Genomic DNA, 20,722 nt, shown 5'->3' on the forward strand with positions numbered 1-20,722 from the left:
TCTTTTGACCAGACCTGATGGTGCTTGTTAAGAAAAGAGAACAACACGAGGGCTAGAAGAGCTTGTGAAAGCAAAAATTCCTCAGAAACATGAAAATAACATCAAAATCAAACAAGATAAGTTCTACGGTCTTCTCCTAAGCCTGCTCTCAAGTGAAAGAGTCTCAGTTCTGCTTGTATAAAAAGTCTGAAGAGTTCAACACATTCAAGCTTCAAATATCATTAGACAGTAGATAAAAAATGACTGACTTTCATGGAAAGGAGTTAAGTCTTACCATGTTCTGCAAGCAAAGGAAAATTTAATATATTTGGCAGTCATGTAGTAAGAGACTATGTAATCCAGGCCACCAACAAATGCTGGGTTAGACATATTGTCACAAGTTTTTCTCAGGAGCTTAGGGTGAGAATTCTGTTAACCTGAGGATGGGATAATAAAGCTGTGCGCCCTTGTACATCCCACAGCCAGGATGCTCCAAACATAGAGGCTGCAATGCAAAACATCACTAGTGCATGGAGGCAGTAGGTCAGTGGAAAGGACAAGTCACCAAAAAGCACACAGGAAGGAAGGAGATCGTCAGGAAACACTGGAAAATATATACCTATATTTAATCCCTGGCATGCTGAGAAAGACAAAGTGGGAAGGAACAGAGAGGAGAAATGTGCAGCATTTAATTACAGCTTGGGCAGCTATTTGGGCTGTGGCAAATCACCTGATGAGTTCTTCATTTGTATATTGCGTTATAATGACACCTGGCTCAAATTGGAGAGGCACAGATACACCAAATACCACTGTATGGTATATATATACAGACAGATCGTACAGATAGGTGACAGCTATTAGACTTCAGATCTCAAAATAGTAACAAAGGCAGACACTGAGGTTGCGTGTAAATGAGCAGGTACGTAACTAATCTATGCCCCATGTGCAATGTATGCAGGACCCAATTAAAAACAATATTCCTACCTCTTTGGTAACTGCCAAGGTAACATCATGAAGTCTACTGAGGAGGATTTCCAAGTGGCAGATGGCCAGACGCCTGATGCTGAAGAGTCCTTTCCCCTTCAGCTGCCTGAAAGGCAATTACCAAAGAGATTGATTATTCTCACCACCCGAGGAGGAGGCAGCACCCTCACATATTACAGGGGTGTTGGCTCAAACAAACAAAGGGAGGTGCTCCTCATACAGCACTTAGCTAAAGGGTAGAACTTGTTGCCACTGGAGGCTGTCACCATCAAAAGCATCCGCAAATCCAGAAAGCAAATAGATGGTTTCAGGGTTAATTTGTAGCCATTAAACAAGACAGCTTTCCTGAAAGCACTGGCACACAAAGTTCCTATGCCATTCTTTCCTCACTGTGTTCACGAAGGAGCTGAGCTGGATGAAGACACAGTATGGAGTTAAGGCCTAGAGGGCTGTAGGGCAGGTAACTCAGCACCACTGGGATCCCTGAGCAGGACCTTGTCTGCTCACACCCGCAGCAGTGCTCTGCCCCTCACCTGTGCAACATGGAGGGGAACAAAGCAAAGCACCCATGCAAGGACATTACTTCAAAAGCTGAAGATTTTTCACAGTCATCGTGGTGCAAACAGAGCCCAGAAATCTGAAGGACCCCCACCTGAAATTCATATCTCCTGTTTTCACCTAATTTCAGGTTAAACGGTGATTATCAACAAAATATCCCTGTGTGGCCCACAGCAAACTGCAAGGAGGAAAAAATAGCTTCAAGAAGTGCAAGGATTCTAAAAATATATATATTTTTTCCTTTTCTTTAGCCACAAACCCTTCGGGAGAAATAAGAGGTCAAGCAACTCTGCAGCATTTCTCAGCCTGTTTTGCAGAAACTGCAACTCCCCATAGGCACCAACAGGGCAAGAGGCCTTCCCCTGCTGCCAGCAGCAGTACCAGAGAGAATTCTTCACTCAGTTCCACCTGGAACAGCATCCTGAGGGCTCCAAATCTTAGTCTAAAGTCAGGACTGTTTCTGGTGTTAACACTGTCTTGTACCATGAATGCTTTCTTTTCTGAAGCTTTCATTTGTGGAGCAGAAGGCAAAGCCAGAAGATAGCATGGACCTGCTGTGGCTGTAAGCACTGCTATAGATCAGCAAGATCTTTGCTCTGTGATGGCTTTGTAGTGGTTTCACTAGTTCTTATCATCTATCTGGGCTGCCTGGCCACAGATACACTGAAAGAAACCATTTCTAAGTTACTTTTGAACTGAGAGAAAAAAAAGGATGAGAAAAAAAAAAAGGAGGTTCTTACCAGTCACTGCTGCTGAGCCATGCGAGTGCATCGAGCAGCCCCTGCTCTGGATGAGAGAAGGGTCTGGTATCCCCGGCATCCCCGCACTCAGGCTCCTCTCCCCACTCCGGGCAGCCCAAAGCAATGGCTGGCAGTGAGTTTGCTGTAGGCAGAGGGTCAGACATTGGCAGCACATACCCTTGGCAAGGTAAAGCACCACAGAGCATGCTGCCAAACCAAGCTGTCAGTGGAGATTACATATGCGTACAAACTGGCTTTGCCTTCAAGAACCTTCTCTGCTTCCTGGCTTACTGCTTTCCCCAGCACCCAAACATCCCCCACCACCTCACACTGGGCTCCAGCTCTTTCTGTAAACCTGAAATCTGCACTCTGTGTCCTGTTGGGCTCAGGCAAATCCCCAAGGAGCAAATACTGGGGAACCAATACATCACTCTCTAAATCCAGCAGCGCACCCGTTTCTATTCATTTCAAGCATTCTAGACAGCAGGCAACTGAGTGCACATATGTTTTAATATACTATTGGGAAAGCAGCAGTTTATAGCTTTTGTTATTTTCCAAGCATTATGAATATTTACTATTTCGGTGGTATGCACTGGTTGTACTTTGAAGACACCGAGTTGAAATTATTTGTCATCAAAGGTACCCGCCTGCAAACTGCGCTGTGCCTAAGCTTTCTCTTGTGGAAAAATGCAATTTCTAGTCTAGATAGCTGTGACAAAGAGAAAGAATAGAAAAAAAGCCTTCCAAACATGAATTGGGAATACATAAATATAGATGCAAATTGTTGGCAAACACGCTCTCTTGGTGATATATGTAGAAGGTATAACAAAATCAAGATGACAAATGCATTTGTTTTGAAAACTATTTTATGGTTTTCATGTCTTGCTCTCAAAAGCTCGTTTTCTGAAGTGTAGATGAAAGCACCTGAGTTGTCTGAAAGTACTGAGTATAAACATTGCTTAGAATCTAGATGAACTGATGTGGACTTTACAGAATATTTAAGCTTCTTTGTGTGTTCTACAAAACGCGGAGGATGGCGGAACTGTGAAATCAGCAGCAGTTCTTTCAAAAATGCTCTGATGGGCCAAAATTCGGATCTCACTGATGTTAGTGATGTCTGTACAAATAGGTAGATGTACATATTCAACATGAACGGAGAGTCGTGTCAGGCTCGTTCTGGTCGATTTTGAAAAATCAATGAGTAGCACCTTCAGAATATACTGGGTTGAAAAGGACCACAATGATCATCCAGCTTCAACCCCCCTGCTGTGTGCAGGGTCACCAACCAACAGACCAGGCTGCCCAGAGCCACATCCAGCCTGGCCTTCAATGCCTCCAGGGATGGGGCACCCACAGCCTCCTTGGGCAACCTGTTCCAGTGTGTCACCAGCCTCTGGGTGAAAAACTTCCTCTTAATAACTAATCTAAACATCCTCTGTCTCAGTTTAAAACCATTCCCCCTTGTCCTATCACTATAGGTGACAGTAAGTGCTAACTGACTGTGGTGATACAGGTACATGCACAGTGAACTAGCAGTTTGTGCTCCTGGAAGAGAGAAGAGCTGGCATGACAGCTGTAGCAGAGCGGAGCTCACCCGAGGAGTGCCGTGGGAAGCTGGTGTCCTGGCTGATGACAGGGATGCTGGGCAAGGAGGGCCTGTTGACCCGCTTCCTCAGCGTGGTACCAACACTTGACCTGCATGCACTGCTGGTGCTGGAGGAGATCAAGAGCACCCCATTGATGTGCGGTGGGCCAAAGTCTGCAGAGACAGAAAAGCACCTTGTGAGTAGGATGCTGGACAGGGTGACTGCAGGCTTGAAAATGGCTAGAGTTGTTGTTGGAGTTGGGTAACAATCTGTTGTCCTGTTGTTCCAAGCACGACATTTTGCACACTAACACGGCTCTGACAGCAGAATACAGTAATACCCTCCAATCAGAAATGAAGAAAACTCCACACTGCCCTTCCTTTGTTTTCCTGTTTCAAAGGCCGGATACGGAAGCTACATTTTCTGGGGCTCCCACCTCAGCACTCCATACCAGCATTTCACAAAACAGCAGCAAGAAAAAGAGCAGGTAACCTTGCCTGGTGCCCTTGGGCTGGGTGCTGACTTCTTAAGATCACTGCAGCAGCACTCATGGTAATGCATGCTGCAGGACAATCGGAGCCTGTCAGCTGCAATTAAGTCAGCAAAGCTGTGCATTCATGTGGGTAAAATGTGAGCGTTGCTAAGGGCTCCAGAATGGCTCAGCAATGCAAGCTCCTCTGCTGGGGGTAGGGAGCAGAATAATCCGTCTTGTCACGTGAGCAATAATTTCTTTTTGCCTTTTAATTGGAAATAGTCTGATTTCTGCTGTTCCAGGTTGCAGCTTAGTTAAGAAGCTTTCAGACTCACCCCATTCACCTTTCCTGTAAGCTACTCTCAATTAGAGAGTCTGAAGCCCAAATGTCATTTGCAAGACTTATACAGTCTGCAAGACTTGGTAGGAAAAGGAGGGGAAGTTATTTATATTCTGTCACTGACTCGCAATGGGCTGCAGGCAAGACACTTCATGCCTCTGTAATTTTCTTTGGAAAACAGAAATAAATCATATTCTAAATTCCACTCAGATGTAAGTGAAACAGCCTTCCAGTTTGATTTCATAGATATTTACAACTCTATGCAAACAGTAAACAAGTGAACACAAAGCCCCACAGCTATAGCAACCACTCACCTTCTCTGGCCACACCTCCAGGGTCAGCAGTCCAAGTGGAGAACTGCAATGACTTCTCCTTTGCTCTCTCTTTCTCCCTCTCTCTGAGCAAAAGCTCCATCTCTCTCGTTTGCTTCTGGCGCATTTTCTCCTGAGCGGACTTGGATATGGTGATATGGATCTGGTTGTAGAAGAAATGCATCAATGAGCATGAAGAGAGATGCACAATCTACACGTGACCCCTCATCAGGAACATGGTGCTTAAACTTCATGGTCTTTAATGCAGTTCCACAAAGGGAAGGTGATGATTTTCAGTAACATTTTGTCACTGAAGCAGTCACTGACATTGAAACAGAAGCCTGCTCACCCCTACCTGCAGCTCTTACCCTTCCATTGCTGTCCTTCCAGTCATCATCATTCAGAAGGCGAGGACTTGAAAGGTGATCCATCTCTTTGGCCTGGCTGAGGGGCAGATCGGCCAACAGCGGCACAGGCTCATGCAGATGCCCCACAGACTTCATGCTACAGGCAATACGATGCTGGGGAATAGGCAGGATGGGTTCCAGAGTCCGGAGTTCTGATGAGATATAAATATGTACTGGGTTTGAGAAGGCACATAACGTACAGAAGCAGAAGTGTTGGCCAAACAAAAGTCTATTGAATGACAAAAGGCACAGCTCCTGGTAAGATGCGTTTGAGAAGAGAAATGAAGACTGTCCTTGTCAAAAAGCTTCTTATCTGTTCCGAACCATTTTCATTTTAGTAAATCTTCTCTTTTCCTGTTTTGTTTTTTTTTTTTTGATAGCTATAGGCCTTCGTAGAAGTATCAACATTTCTTCCTCTTTGCTGGAATATTTTAGAGGTCATCTGAAGGAAAACCTGAAATGGCTGGAGTCATATTGAAAATAGAATTGTGTTCTCAAAGCTGCATTCATTCCCCGCAAGGAGTTTCATTATAAAATGTAGCAGATTGGCTCACTTTCTGGGTGGCCTCACTAAAGAGGCCGATTCTCTTATGGGGAATAGTACAGTACAGCTCATTCTGAAATACTCTCCAACAGAGCTGTTAAGACTCAGAGAACTAATCATTCCTTACATGGCTTCACAGATGATAAAATCACGTAATAGCCAAGTAGTAAAAAAAAAAAAAAAAAAAAAAAAGGAATAACTTTTTTAAATCAGGATTTTTTTCCCCTGCTGAATGGCCAGGTCGATAATAAAGAGAGAGAGAGAGAGAAAGAGAGACAGCTTAATGATATAGCTCATTTCTAGTCCAGAATGTATCCACCAAAAATGTCACCTTACTTACTCAGCAATACTTCTCCCTAGCTGCATTCAGCATCCGAGCTTCATATCAGCAATAAAGTAATCATTGCTACAGCGTACGCTCATTATTTGGCAGAGTTAACACCAAGCTGAGAGACCAGTGAATCTTATCTCTTTTTCTACATCAGCAAAATTATTTGTTAAACTCTTATCTCTCTCATCACTCCAAGCTCACAGATGGCAAAAGAGCAGCAGTGGTGTCATCGAGGTTTTCAGCTTAAAAGTATTGGCTAACACAGATGCAACTAACACCCTATTTTATCTTGCAGAACTTTTATAGCTAGTCATAATGCAAGGGAAAAAAACAACAGCCAACAGTCATCTCCTAACCCAGCCTGAGTTTGCAGAACTGACAACTGCAGATGGAGTAGGGGAAGATATTCATAATAATAAACCTAGCTTATGTTGTGTAAGGCAAATTAGTTGCAAAAAGAAGGAAGCTTCTGTTCATTACTCAGCATTTGATTTAGACTTATGTTTTAAAAGGATGGAAGGCTGAGTTCAGACAACTACTGCATTGACTTCAGTCCTTCATCTTCAAATGGAAAACTCACAAGGACTTCTTAACCCATACGGTTTCACTACTTCTTCCAGTGTAATAACACGAGACGTTTGCGAATCTACTTCAGATCTCAGAAGTGTTTGGTTCAGGATGAGAAACTGCTCTGAGTGAAGATTTCCTCCTCCAAGCACAGGTGGAACGAGTGGGAGCATTTCTCATTTCTCTAATCTTTGGACCATCAGAGAGCACTCAGGAAGATTAACAAAATGAAAAATAATAAAAATAAAAAACAAAAACATGAGTGTAGAAAAGAGCACAATGTAGAAAGGTTGAGAGAGTTTCTTTTCCTGCTGTACATCTCCAGGATGCCAGAGTACCCCCCAGCTACTGCCATTCTGACCTCCCTTGCTGGAGTTATTTTCACTGGATCATCAGAGCACGTTCTCCCAGTACGGGGCTCTAGAGTAGTTGTCTGAGCACAGTAAGGAAAGCAAAAAAGTTACAGAATGGTTTTCAATGGGAATTTCACAGTGCCAACCACCATGGGTCGGGATTTTCATGTTCATTTTAGGATAGCGATGACCTGTACCTACCCAGAGATGTAGGGGTCTTCTCTTCTATTCCACAGCCTGATCTTGGCCTTAAAAAAAAAATAAAATAAAATAAAAATAAAATTAAATTAAATTAAAAAAAAATTGAAAAGAGTAGAACATATGAGAGAGAGAAAGGAGAGGGTTAGCTTTAAAGGAGGAAAGGTTTCTTAGCAAAATCACTCTGGTGAGGAAAGACGTGCAACCCATAAAACCAGTGATATGAAAAGCTCATTAACTGCCACTGAACTTTCAAGTTGTAGAGTCACACAGCTCCGACTGAAACATGTAGTTCCAGCTGAAGTGCAGGAATCAGACTCCTCAGTGTGGGCGTTCAAGATCCAATTGTGCTGGCTCTCTTTTGGAGCTAAGTGGCTCTCACTTTTACAGACACCTTTCTGAATCAGCAAGAGATATTAAGTCAGTCCTCAGTCTGTACAGAGGGACAGCTACATCTACACTGCAGCAGAAGTCTAACTTTGCCGGGTCATGATTTAAACTGATGACAGTATCTTGGTACAGATGATAATACCACAGCTCGGTCATTAGAATAGTATTACACCTTCCTGTTCTTTCAAGAAGGAAGGGTTTTCTTCCAACTCAGCGGGTACATAATGTATCCAGATTGCACCTGAAGTGCTATACTGAAGGTTTTTTAATTGGAACTGTGCTTCTGTCACTCCTTATTTACTGTTACAATGAGGATAAAGTTGGCAGCTAGATTTCCCTATGCATGCCCAAGTGTCCGTCCATCATTTACAGCCCTGTAACTGTTCCCCAGCACCTTTGCCCTTTGGATCTTAAAGCCATAGGCAAATATTACAGATCTATAAGTCTATACATCCAAAAGCAGATTGATCTGTGCTCTCATTCCACAGTGAAAATCCAAAGAGAAGTTTGGAGCAACATTTACAAATGCTGACAATAGCAGGACACGGGAAAATGGTTTTAAGTTAAAAGAGGGAAGATTTAGGTTGGATGTTAGGGGGAAGTTCTTCACTAGGAGAGTGGTTAGGCCCTGGAACAGGCTGCCCAGGGAGGTTGTGGATGCCCCGTCCTTGGAGGTGTTCAAGACCAGGTTGGACGGGGCCCTGGGCAACCTGATCTAGTAAAGGCGTATGTTTGGTGGCCCTGCCAGACAGGGGGGTTGGAACTACATGATCCTTGAGGTCCCTTCCAACCCGGGTCATTCTGTGATTCTGTGAAATGCAGCACTTAAATTTGGTAGGCTGCTATATTTGCCCCAACATATTTTTGCAGGTACAGATACTGGTTTCTTATAGGTATAGATATTGGCAAAGTTCATGCACAAAACCAGATGGTGGATTCAGGTCTATATAGCACAGTTCCTAAATGGCATCACAAGGATTAAAAAGTGAATTAGTATCAGAATCCAGCAGAGCATCTGCTCTTAAGTTTCTCTGAAGTCCTTTCTCCATCTCCCCTGCCTGCTCTTTAAAGAGTATGGCATTGGGTTTGACACGTTAGTTCACTATAGATACACAATCTGGTGAATATGCATTAGTTTGTACAAATACACTGGAGAGTCAGCTGCAGAAAATAACTTCATGGGATGTGTGAGTTGAACAGAATACCAGAGGCAGACACTTTGGCTTACCTCATCTCCAGGGGCTCTTGAGAAAACAGCTGCTGCGAGCTTGGGAGAGGCATTTCAGTGCTGCCAGGATCCCCATCGGATGGCCTTGCTGACTTGGGGATGGGAGGAATCAAAGCCACCCCCAGTGACTTCTTCCTTTCCTCATCACCGCAGTACAGAGGCTGCAATGAGGCCTGGAAAGAGGAGAGTGCGATGCTCAGCCCAAGTGCGCAGCTTTCCTGCTTGATGCCACAAGCAGTTTAGCTGCACTCTTTCCTAAGACTTTGAGGAAAAAATGAGTCAAACTGTTGGCATGTCTTGGCCTGAGATGGGCAATGGAAAGTCAGGTGGTGAAGGAAGGACCATGTCCCATGCTGTTGACAGCTCTCCCCCTTTGCTCACCTCTGCGGCAGCAATCTACTTGGCAAATAGGATGCTCTGGGGTGGTATCACCTCTATTAGCTTTCCTATGGCATTGAAATGGGTTTAGATCTTTATCCCCCTACTGTCCAAAGGTGCCCACCAGCCATTACTGAGGCCCTGCCAAGTCCTCACAAAGTCATTTTGCATACTGTCAAAACCTGCTTTTCTCAAAGCCATAATTCTTTTTCTGCTGCTGCCCTTTCAACATTCCCCTATCAGCCTTTTGGTCCAGATGCTAATGTGCTCTCCAGATCCCACACAATTCATCACTGCAGGCTTACTGACATTTATTAGGTTCAGCAGAGCTCCCTGCCCTGCCACTCTGTGTAAGGGCTCTCTGCCTGCTGAAATCATTCAGTTTGGCAACGTCACCCCTTCAAGCTCCCCACACCACAGCTAGGAAGGGCAGTAGTGGGAGCAGATCACCTTTACATAGAACCCCATCATTCTTCTTGTGGCCGAAGAGCCAAATCAGGACCTGTTCAATCTCCAGTGAAACCAACAGAGTTAATGTCAGGGATACACTTGTTCCCATAACTGCAGGGCTGAAGTGCACTATCCTTCTGTTGTTTTTCCTCCTTATTCTAGGGCTGCTATTCTTCTGCCCCCTCGTGCCCATTGTGACAAAAACCCAAACAATTGCACCTCCTGTCTGTCCTGCAAAGCCAGTCGCATGGATAGGGGCTGGACTCCACTTCCCCTAGCCAGAAGTGCCAATTCCCATCATTTAACCCTGGGCAGTCAAAGCAACAAAGCCACACAGAGGCTGCTGAGCTCTAGAAATATTACTACTAAATACTATTACTGTGCTTGGAACTCAAAGTTCAGTTTGCAGGACTGTCTGCTTCAGCAAACATCTTTTGCATCGAAACCAGATTTATCTTGTTTCCTTACCTCTGATGTCAATTCTTTGTGATTGCCTTCACTGCCACTATGATCTGTGCCATCCTCCCTGAGCTCCTGCTCCCCATTGCTCATCCAGCCAGGCTCTGGGGGAGGAAGGCTGTTCTGGATGGGGGGCACAGGCTTGGAGGTTACCAGGAACCTCTGGGAAGCTGACCTGGAAATCGCTGGCTTCAGGGCAACCCCCTTCACGTCACTACTGTCAGTCAGGCCTGCAAAACAGAGAGATAAAGTGTAAGAGAAACAACATTTCAAACACAAAGCACCTGGAGCTAGATACTACGATTGATGGATTTCTGAGAAATTTGGTATACAGTAGTACACCATGTGCTTAGCACACAGGTATGGCCCTACAGCAATGAAAGGGCTACGTGGGGAATGGAGCAAGGAAGGTTGTTGCAGAGGGCACATCCAGGGGAGATCTATTCAGTGGTAATATGCACAAGCTCTCTAGGCTGGGAAAGACCCTGCATCCTGCTGAAGAGCAGGCAGGCTCCAGCCTTACCTTTTTGTGGGGCTAACAGGCCCTCAGACATCCTCCTCTTCTTCAGCTTGTCTTTGATCTGAGTAGTTTCCAGGGCAGCACTGCTCACCTCCCTTTCCTGGGGATGAGGAAGGGGGGAGAGATCACCTCTAGCCTTAGCATCGAGGTCCTGCACATTAGTCTTGCTGCCCCAGCCCTCCAGGGAAGAGATGGCCCCTAGGTATGGAATGGGAATAAGCGCATTAGTTATTAACCTCACTGCTTTACAACCAACCATTCCCATGTCAGTCATTGGCTTCAGTGAACACCACCAGAAAAGACCCGCACAGTGCTACATATTTTAGTTCAAAGCAGGGAGACATCTTAGTACGCAGGCAAATTGCACCAGTGGCACCATCCAGTCCTCAAGGTTAGATCTGAGGGGCAAGCACAAAAAGAGCTTGGAACTTACCAATGGCAAGGCATGCATCAATAGCATAGGTAGATATAGAACTGGTAACACATGACAACACCCAATTTAAGGCCAGTAGGGCTGCAGTCCCTATCATAGTTGGCAGTAGTCATCATTCAGATACCACTGAAAGTATACAGTGTAATAAACTAGTGATAGAGATGTGATGCCAAGAGCACCTCCAGAGTAAGGCAGGATCATCCACATCTCTCTGTCAGCTACCTGCTCTGACACAGAAGCACCGGAACTGACCCCTAAGGACCATTCCTTCTTAAAAGCAGGATTTCTGTTAGGATGAGTTTGCCATCATGCATTAAACCACCTTCCATCCTCACCTCCCTCTTCAGTAATCCAGCTGCTACCACAAAGCTGCAAGTTTGAATCAATGCTTCCACCCCGCAGAGCTCTGCATCTGGGTTTGACTTTCGGGACACTCCCACAGTAGACAGCAACTGGAGCATCATGCTTAGCTTTAAAATAAAGACAATGCAAGTTATTTGAATTTGCAGCACTTGAGAAGGAGCAGGAAAAAATATATAGATAAACAGACACCCCTTTTACACATCAGACTGACATATCAATATTAACTTACATTCCTGACCTCAAGGGCCTTAGTGACTTCATGCCATGATGTCTAGGAAGGTGCTTGCATTCCAGCATTTTAACATCTGAATGCTCTGGAAAATTATAGGCTTTTCTGGTTACCTATCCAAGACTGCAGGATTTCATCATCTCTCAAAGGACAGACAACTTGCAAAGGTATCCAGAATTTGGCACTATCTAATGAGTAGCTACTTTACAAATCTAGTTTGAAAGCTCTTTGCTTTCTGTAATTTCCAATCAATTTTTATAGTTTTTATGTCCCTCCACAATAAAGAAACTACTGGGGCACAAACAATTAATCACTATTTGCTATACCTAAGAGTATGTGCACTAGACATCCCCTGTATTCAATGAGTTTATTGGGATATTGTATCTTAGGATGCAAATTGTCCATCCAAACATTCCCCCCCTTGTTCCCTTTCACTGTTACTGGAATTTATTCCCTGCTTCAGAAATGCTTCCTCTCAACTAAAAGAAACACATCCTGGCTCAGCGGAAATTTCTGATCTTAGTTATTCCTGAAAATTCAAAGCTATGCACATCATGTTTTCCTGCCTTTCATCCTGGCCAATATATTCCCCATTACCCAGCCTCCAGACCTTGCAGAATGAAGAATAGCTGCTGCAATTGCCAGCACAGCTGGCACCTCCTCCAGAGCTGTGAGATCAGGGCTCTGCCTCCCTGAGCCAAGCAGCATTCCTGGGCACCAGCATCTCCACTGCAGGCAAATGTGCTCCAAAGGCTGCAGCAGCAGGGTTGCAGCAAACCCTGGCTGCAAAGCTAGAGGTCTGTCACCTCCTGCAGTCCATTACCTGCTGCAAAATTATCTTCTGTTGCCATTGGGGGACAGTAGGCTCGGTCCTGAGGAGGGGCTGCACGCGGTCACTGGGCCTGACACAGATGCCACTGGGGTCCTTAGCAGCATCAGGAACCTGCATGGAAAAAGGACACTGTTAGTACAACTGACAGCCATTACCCTTACCCTGTGGTGTCACACATGGGACATGGTAGGAAACTGCTTGAGTCAGGTGGCATTAAAACACCATAAGAATGCATTCAGAATGGAAAAAAAATGGAGGGCAGAATGGTTTCCCTTTTTAAAACAAGCATACCTGCATTTACGGTGGGGCACATGGTCATCAGACTGGTGTGTACCCCTGTCCCATCTGAGAAGGGGTAGATAAGACTAGATCAGCTTTTATGACACATCCGTGAGTAATTCTGAGGTACCGCTCAAACCAGATGCTTCCAGATCTGCCACCTTTTGGGAAAGGGAGAAGAGCAGTTGAAACAACCTCTTGACACCTCAGGAATCCTGAGCCCATAGCAGCACCCATAACTGTGGATGCCAGCTGTCCAGGAACCACCTGCCCTGTTAACACCAAGTGCACATCCCACAGGACTAGAGGACTTGTAGGCAGTGTAATAGCATGCAGGATATACAACAGTAAAAAGATTCACTCTTTGCCCACCTGTGCAGCACTACTGCAAAAAGCGTCACTTTGCAGCTTCAGCTCCTGTGGGCTATTTCCTTACCAGCTTGGCTGCTTTCACTTCAGAGCTCTGGAGATTTTGTTTCACCTTCTGGCAGAGCTTCAGCCACCATATAAAGCTTTGGCTTAATTGTATTGGCCTACTTATTACAGCCTAACCAGAGAGGTAAAAGGGCATTTTGTAGAGCAAAAAAAGTCAGCATAGTAAGTCAACAGTGAAATTCCTATAAATGTCAGTGGGAACGGAAGGATGCCAATGGGAATTGCTTTTTCAAACCCACTGATAGGTGCCTATAAAGCTCTGCAGAAAGAATGGCAGCTACACGGTAGCTAAGTGCAGCCAGGAGGATCAGTCACAGACAGATCAGTTAAACTATCGCAGCAGGAAAAAACATCTCTGCTTTTGGTGGGAGAAAAAAGCAGGTACCTATTATCGTGTTCTATGAGCTTAAAACAAGTGACAAAGAATGCCCAGGCAAGGACTTCAGGTACCCTACTATCAGTCAAACTTACAATCTGATCAAATGGTGTCCTCAAGCAATTTACAGTAGAAAATGCTCATCTAAGCAGCAAGGCCCTGTAGCTACATCCCTTGCCCAACACATTTACATCTCCTCCAAAGCTGTCAATGGCTTCGCCTGGAATAAAGCAAGCAATTCCAGACAGACTGAAGTTAGCTGTTAACCCATTTCTGACTTTAAACCTTTACTACGTAAATTCAAAGAGACAGCTTAAGTTCAAGGAACAAAGATGCTGAGATGGTCTTTAGAGTCTGACTCTCATTATTTTCAGTGGAAGGCAGGCACTAAATATCCTTAAAATACAAATCTCAGTCTATTTCAAACTGCGCACATTAAAACAAGGAATGAAAGGTGTGGGACAAGGGCACAAAGCAGGGGTTAAGGTATATTGTCTTTGATTTCATCATGTAGGATGAGTATCTAGAAAATACATCAGGCCACCACACGTAATGGAAAACCCCAAATGTATGGTTATTTAAGGTCACCTCATTTTTTTTGAGGGGTAAAAGACAGAAGACTGCACAAAGTCTGGAGTGATAATGGAAGAGCAGTTTTCCTTCCTGCAGCCTCATGTGGAGGATTCCTCTTCTGCCACCAATGGGAGAAGCTCGAAATAAGATCATGCCACTCTGCACAGAGAGCAGCACCAGTGGTTCACTGTTATGTAAATAATATGCTAAAAACTGGCTTTCTGAAGAGGAAAATGGAGCAAAAATGCATCTGAGCAGCTCCAGGTCTTGGCAATGTTTCAATATAAAATAACTGTATGTCTTGCCATTCTGCTGGGTTAATCTACAGGAAACACATCCTCTGGGATTTTCAGCTTCTTTGGATCATTAGCACTCAGTAAATGAAAATAGAGATTATTTAATACTATCATTACTGTCTTCCCTAACTAACAACCTATTTCTCTGGTGGCTTCCCAGCACAGCAAACAAACACACTGTCTCTTCTACGTGTTCTGCCCTCACCTCATGTTTGGAAGGTCTTCAAACTCAGTTCCCCTGTCCAAAGCTCCTGTCAGAGCTGCTTCTCAGCACAGCAGGGCTACTCAGCCATGAAACAAGAGTTACTGTGAGCAGCAGCTTACCCAGAACAGGGAATCAAGAGTTAGGAATAAGCTGGTCTGAATGCCAAACCTCATTAACTCCTAAACACACCCGAACAAACTCTCATTCCAGCTCTAATGAGGTGTCCTGTTGGACACCATGGTTATGTGAGCACTGTACATGTGTTTGTCATGGTCTCCGTTGGAGCTGTGGACAAAGATGCCAGTTCCCCAGCAGTGGGCGATGGATTGCTCTGTGGGCTCCTGAGCTGGTTAGACACAATGAGGTAGCAAGGAGTCAACTACACTGACTCGTTGCCTTGGGCATAACCATGACCAAAAGCGTTGGAAGGATTTTCTTTATGGAAGTGCTTTGGCTATAACTCTGCAACCACAGGGTCCTGAGCCCATGCAGGGCTTTGCTCATCATACAGCACCGCATTGGCTTCTTGTGACTGCATTTTCCTTGGAAGTACCAGGCATGTCTCCCCAGTGCCTTGCGAAGAGAGTTCTCCTGCTCTATCCCTGCCTCTTCAGTAGTAAAAGACGGCTAAAATACACACTCTGCCCCATGCTCCACTCCCTGTGAGGCCTCCCATACCGCTCCCTACATCTTTCCTAAAGGCACAAACAAGTGCAAGCACTCTGACTGTGGCAGGTTGTCACAGACACCTGCATAAACCCAAGGCAGCTCCAAGGAGCATCCCAAGGGTTCTGTCCTGTTCTTTGTAACCGCCAGGCAGGGAAATTCTCAATGATCTGAACCAATCTCGTTCAGGAGCACTGTGGGATCCACGTTATGTATTGAAATTTGTCATTGCAAGTAACAAGCATTGGGAGCACAAAGGCTCTAATGAGATGGGTTTAATTGTCCATTTTATTACTCTTGTATCTATTTCACTAAGTCCTAGTGCTGTTCTCAGTGCCCTACGAACCTTGAAACACAACAGTTCCCACTGCTCAGAATTTATTCCCTGGTCCTTAGGGCACTTAAACACCCTCTATCATGTTCAGGATCTAAGTCCACCATTCAGGCATCACTGACGTTTTTAAAGTCTCCATTCACCTCAGCTACCACGTATCACCTAACTCCACGAGCATTTGGATTCCCAAATTTTAGCCCACCTGGAGCAGCTGGGCAGGGACTTCTCCCTTTTCCTATGCACAGCAAAGAGGGGATGTTGTGCTTGAGCTGAGCTGGGGATTCTTGCTCTGCTGCCCTGCCATGGCAGGAATCACACTGACCCTTTTTGTATGAACAGTGGCTTCCTCATTACAAACACCTCCACTGCTCAGCAGCTCCTGCCTGCCCTGCCTTGCCCTCCCCTCCTCTATCTGTCACCCCACATGCTGCTTTCCCACCGCAGCAGGAAGCAGCCAGGGCCGCTCACCAACCTCCTTCAGAGACAGCTGCAGCCTTCACTTCGCAGACCTCGCTCCATGCTGAGAAGATCATAATCCCCCTGAGAAATGTGAATCCCTGCTGCAGGTCACCTCCCACAAGGCAACAAGGATTTCTGGTGCTCTGCAGCCTGTGTTTCCCAAGCCAGGAGCTGGGACAGCCATTTGGCAAGGCAGCCCCCTCCTCCAGAAGGAGACCAGCCTGCCCAGCCAGGTGCTCTAGCCACACGAGCAAACAGTGTCACATGCCAGGAACAAACAAGGCTGCATAGCAACCTCTTCTCTGAAGAAATCTGGAGGAATATCTCCTGCCTGCAGGGTTGGCAGGCGGCTCCTCAGGTGCTGCAGCAGCAAGCACCCCTGGGAGCTCAGCAGCACCCAAACCACAGGGCACAAGCAAATAGCAAAGCATCACTGGCACCTTATAAAAAGAAGCTTTGGGGTCTTCCGTATTAAGTCAGAGCTGGCTGTTTTTATAAACACACACACACAAAAAGAGAAACTTTGAGCAGAGGTGAAACGCTGTACCCTGTTAACAACAAGGAGCAGAAGCTCATTGTGTCTGTGACATGATTTGGATGGAGAACATCCACAGGAATATTCTGAGAAGAAGGAATTCATCCTCCAAGCTTTGAGCCCTTGTGCAGCCTGCAAGCCAATAGAGATGCACCAGCAGGATTTTTAGCTGGAAAAAACATGCAGTAATTTAACTCCTACAAGAAAACAAATAAAAAACAAACACCAGCAATCCGTTCCCAGCAGGACAGTTGCCCTGTTGTGATGTGGGGAAATGGCTGACACCTCACTCAGCAAAGCAGCATCCAAGCCAATGGGAAGCGCCCTCCTGCCACTGCTGAGCCACCTTGTCAGCAACAGCAGTGTAGGAGTCCTGGATTCAGCCTTACAGTGAGTCAAATTTCAACCTCCTGAGTCTCTCAGCTTCTCCAAGGCCGAGTAATTGGGTCCATGAGAAAATAACAACCCTATACATCACAGGATGGCAGAAAATTGACCAGCTACAACACATGGATGCCCCAGCGTGACATTACCTGCATGAAACAGGAGAATCCCCCAAAAGCTTTTCCTCTTTGCTACAAACAAACAGCAGAGGACTGCCTCAGACTCCAGCACTGCTTTATGCTGTTAGAGATGCTAGGAAAAGTCTGCCTCGGCTCTGCTGCAGGCTGCAGCAAGACTTCATCTCACAGCTTCTGCCTGTAAAAACAGCATAGCAGAAATGCTGCTTGTTCACCTCTCCTCATTTTCTTCTCAGACAATAAACCCTTCATGCCAGGGAACTCTCTTTCTACAAGCACGTGTCATCTAATGGAGCCATTGGTTAGGGATGATTCTATGAATTGGCAGAGGTGCTGCCTCTTCAAAGGATATTCCCCGTTACGGTGTTCAATCTGGTCCCTTTAATTAAACTGAGTAACAAGCTACCAAGCTCAGCTCTAGCAAAAAACGTAAGCTGCTGGGTATCTCAAATGAGCAACTCTATGGGGAAGCAACGTGAGGAAAGCTAAAAAGTGTGATCCTCCTCATTAAACCACCAAAATAATGACCAAAGTTGAGCAAAGATTGTCAGCAGGTCAGATTGAGACCACCTGGGAGTATCCAGCATCCAGTCTCCAGCCTGGAGTACTGGCACACCTTGTCCTTCTGCTGCTGAGGCAGATTCAACAGCCTACATGCTTAACCTTAAAAACAGGGAGACAAAGTTTCATTCCTCCTAAAATGGAAGAAAAAAATTGCTCTATCAGAGGAGAAGGGAGTACCTTTGCTCCTCAGCCTTGCATCATCCCCCTTCACCTTGGGCAGTATCATCCCACAGCAACAGTGCATCACCAAGCATGCCAAGCAGTTAGAAGCCAGTAATACACAAAACACACCATATATTGGCAGCCATACCCATGGCAGGGCATTGGAACTGGATGGTCTCTTCCACCCCAATTATTAAACAGTGTCACCACGGGGTGAATCCCTACCTCAGCACAGAGCTGACCTGCAGGCACCCTCTGGTGACTCAGGGCACCACACACCCCATGCTTCCCAACCTAATTCATTTAGGATCGCATGGTCCTCAGCTAAGCCTGCTTGGTTCCCTGTGTTGCTAATCTAGTTAACTGCATATTGGCTAATTGCAGGCTTTAACTCACTTGATGGTGGCAAGTCACCGTCTGTTCACTCCGACTACCTGAAAAGTCAGCAGCCACATGAAGCTGAGCCTCAGCTGTGGATGCAGAGAGACCAGCTGCTGGCACCTGCTATCCAGCACAAGTTGCATTGCATCTACTTGATCATAATAGAATGGCTTTCATGTAACACAAGGAAAAAAGAACAGGTAAATCTGCACACCCTTAACACAAAGTCTGAGGAGTAGCGGACACAAGAAAATCATGACTTCCCTATGCATCCATCCATCATGCAGCCAGTTCAAAAGCAGGGTATGTGAGCCAGCGTGCTAACATACTATGGTCACAGCCCTCTCCCCAGCTTCACCAGAATTTAGCCCTAATCCTTTCGCAGACCAAACTCAGATCCTACAACTTTCACCTCACAGCGTGTGTACCGGCCTGCTGGAGGCAGGAGGTGGGCAAAGCTCAGCCAGCTTCAGTAATGCCCCCCCGCCAGCCTCCATTACAGAGCAACACGCAGAGCCAGCAGAAAATAATTTAATAAAAGATTTGTTCCAGCTACTGAAAAATCCATGCAGTGATGGCGGCAGATCTATACACTGAAGGCAGCTGAGACTTGAACTGAAGATACAAAGAGAAGTCAAGCCTACAACTTATTCTACCTGCCATCAGCTTTGAGAGGTCCTGAAAAACATTTCCAACTTGCATCGATCCCTGGTAAGAGCTTGGCAGGGAGTGTGCTGCAAGCTGGAAGATACTCAGACCTGCAGGCAGGTAACAGCCTGCCTCAAACAGATGGGGAGGCTTCTTCCAAACCCTCCCACAATGAAGAACATTATTACAACAAACAGAGATGAAGAGCTCAATTTCCTTGCTAATGGCTTTCCACACAGTTCTCTTGCGGCTCCAGAAACGAGCTGCCTGAGCACCAAGGGAAGGAAAAATAGGCACAGGAAGGTGGATTTTTCTCGAAGAGCTACAAAGCTGAATGTCTACAAAGCCCTGCAAAGTCATGGAGAAGACCGCAGTGGTAGGTGAATAAGTGCAAGTGCCCTGTTTTACCCTCACTGTTTTAAACAAAACACTGTGCTTATAGTGGAGAAAGCTCTGTGTGGTTCGTAGGAAGTAGAAATAGCAGAAATCAGAGGTCTGAGCCTGACCCCACCCAAAGCAAGTGGCTGTAGTGCACAGCCCATGGATGCTCTGAGAAACTACTCCTCTTCTGAAATGTATTATCCCCATCAGTCCTGGATGGAAAATTATTTCCAGCCACTATCCCACAGCAAAGAATAATGATGGATGAAAAACAGCCGTGCTATTGTTTTCCGTGAGATGCCAGAAATGAGGTATAGGGGATTGCTGGTGGGAATGCTGTGAGGTGGCAGCACAGACAGAACAGCTCATTTAGCTGCCGGCCATACTCCACCACCAGCAGCTGTGCACCAGGCCTTCAGCACAAAGCAGAGCTCATTCACAGCAAAGAGCAACCAATGAGCCCATTGAAATGCCATAAATCCTACATTGGCAGAGCTTGAAGCAATTCCAGCCTACACACAAAATTAGGCCTTATGGCTGCACCTGAAGGTGGGCAGGTATCTGAAATATGAGGACATTTATAAGGGACCCCGTGAGCACCAAGAAAAGAAAGCTTTGGGGACAGGAAGAAAAAACCTGTATGCAACCAGTGCCTGAGTACAGCTGACTGCCAACCCATTGTGGATCCCACTGCTCCACTGTGGCAGCTGTTACCGAAGCAAATAATTCTTCTTACTCCTCACGTGGTGTCATCCCATTCCTCGTCTGAGTGAGAGCAAGAAAGTCCAGAGGTGTACCATTACCTTAATGCATTTACCTTAAAAAAGCATTACCCAGGTAACATTTCCTGAGACTTCAGCAAGGTGTGTTTTTATAAGACACGCTGTCTCTGGAGCAGAAGGGATGAGTGAAAGTTGAGATTCCTACGTGGGACTGAATTATGCTCTGGGGCATCAAGTGATGCTCCTTATGAACAAGGGCACTTCCTTCTATCAACCTCAATGGGTTTAAACCATAGGTGCTATAGAAAAGCACATGAGGACATAACAGTTTGGGTCTTAACTCATTTTCACCAGTACTGATAGCAAAACTGTAATTAATTTTAAATGCCAAGGAACAGCATTCCGAGCACAGCCTACAATGTGGAACCAGGCTTCTTAGTGCAGTCTGTCATCTGCACATCTTTAAAACAATGCAAAACACAAAGCCTTTGATAAAATGACTTGTTTCTCCAAACACACCCATGAGCTGTGAT

General features: G+C 45.6%; 1 protein-coding gene across 4 annotated transcripts in view; it reads right to left on the minus strand.

Annotated features, from left to right (window-relative positions):
* Positions 1 to 20,722, minus strand: part of TOGARAM2 (TOG array regulator of axonemal microtubules 2) — a 39,984-nt gene that overhangs the window by 14,672 nt on the left and 4,590 nt on the right. For 3 of the 4 annotated variants that reach the window (XM_032443275.1, XM_015856951.2, XM_015856950.2), the window contains 12 exons: positions 12,944 to 13,092; positions 12,644 to 12,763; positions 11,564 to 11,698; positions 10,799 to 10,993; positions 10,285 to 10,505; positions 8,989 to 9,161; positions 7,374 to 7,420; positions 5,339 to 5,529; positions 4,974 to 5,133; positions 3,856 to 4,020; positions 2,262 to 2,403; positions 964 to 1,069 (listed from right to left, as the gene is read on the minus strand). In XM_032443275.1, coding sequence (XP_032299166.1) covers positions 964 to 1,069; positions 2,262 to 2,403; positions 3,856 to 4,020; positions 4,974 to 5,133; positions 5,339 to 5,529; positions 7,374 to 7,420; positions 8,989 to 9,161; positions 10,285 to 10,505; positions 10,799 to 10,993; positions 11,564 to 11,698; positions 12,644 to 12,671 — 1,563 coding nt within the window. In that variant the 5' untranslated portion in view covers positions 12,672 to 12,763; positions 12,944 to 13,092. Of the gene's footprint in view, positions 1 to 963; positions 1,070 to 2,261; positions 2,404 to 3,855; positions 4,021 to 4,973; positions 5,134 to 5,338; positions 5,530 to 7,373; positions 7,421 to 8,988; positions 9,162 to 10,284; positions 10,506 to 10,798; positions 10,994 to 11,563; positions 11,699 to 12,643; positions 12,764 to 12,943; positions 13,093 to 16,288; positions 16,525 to 20,722 lie in introns of those variants that run through there. The other variant, XM_015856952.2, reaches the window with a different exon arrangement.

The sequence above is a fragment of the Coturnix japonica genome, chromosome 3 (assembly GCF_001577835.2).
Source record: "Coturnix japonica isolate 7356 chromosome 3, Coturnix japonica 2.1, whole genome shotgun sequence".
Lineage (NCBI taxonomy): Eukaryota > Metazoa > Chordata > Aves > Galliformes > Phasianidae > Coturnix > Coturnix japonica.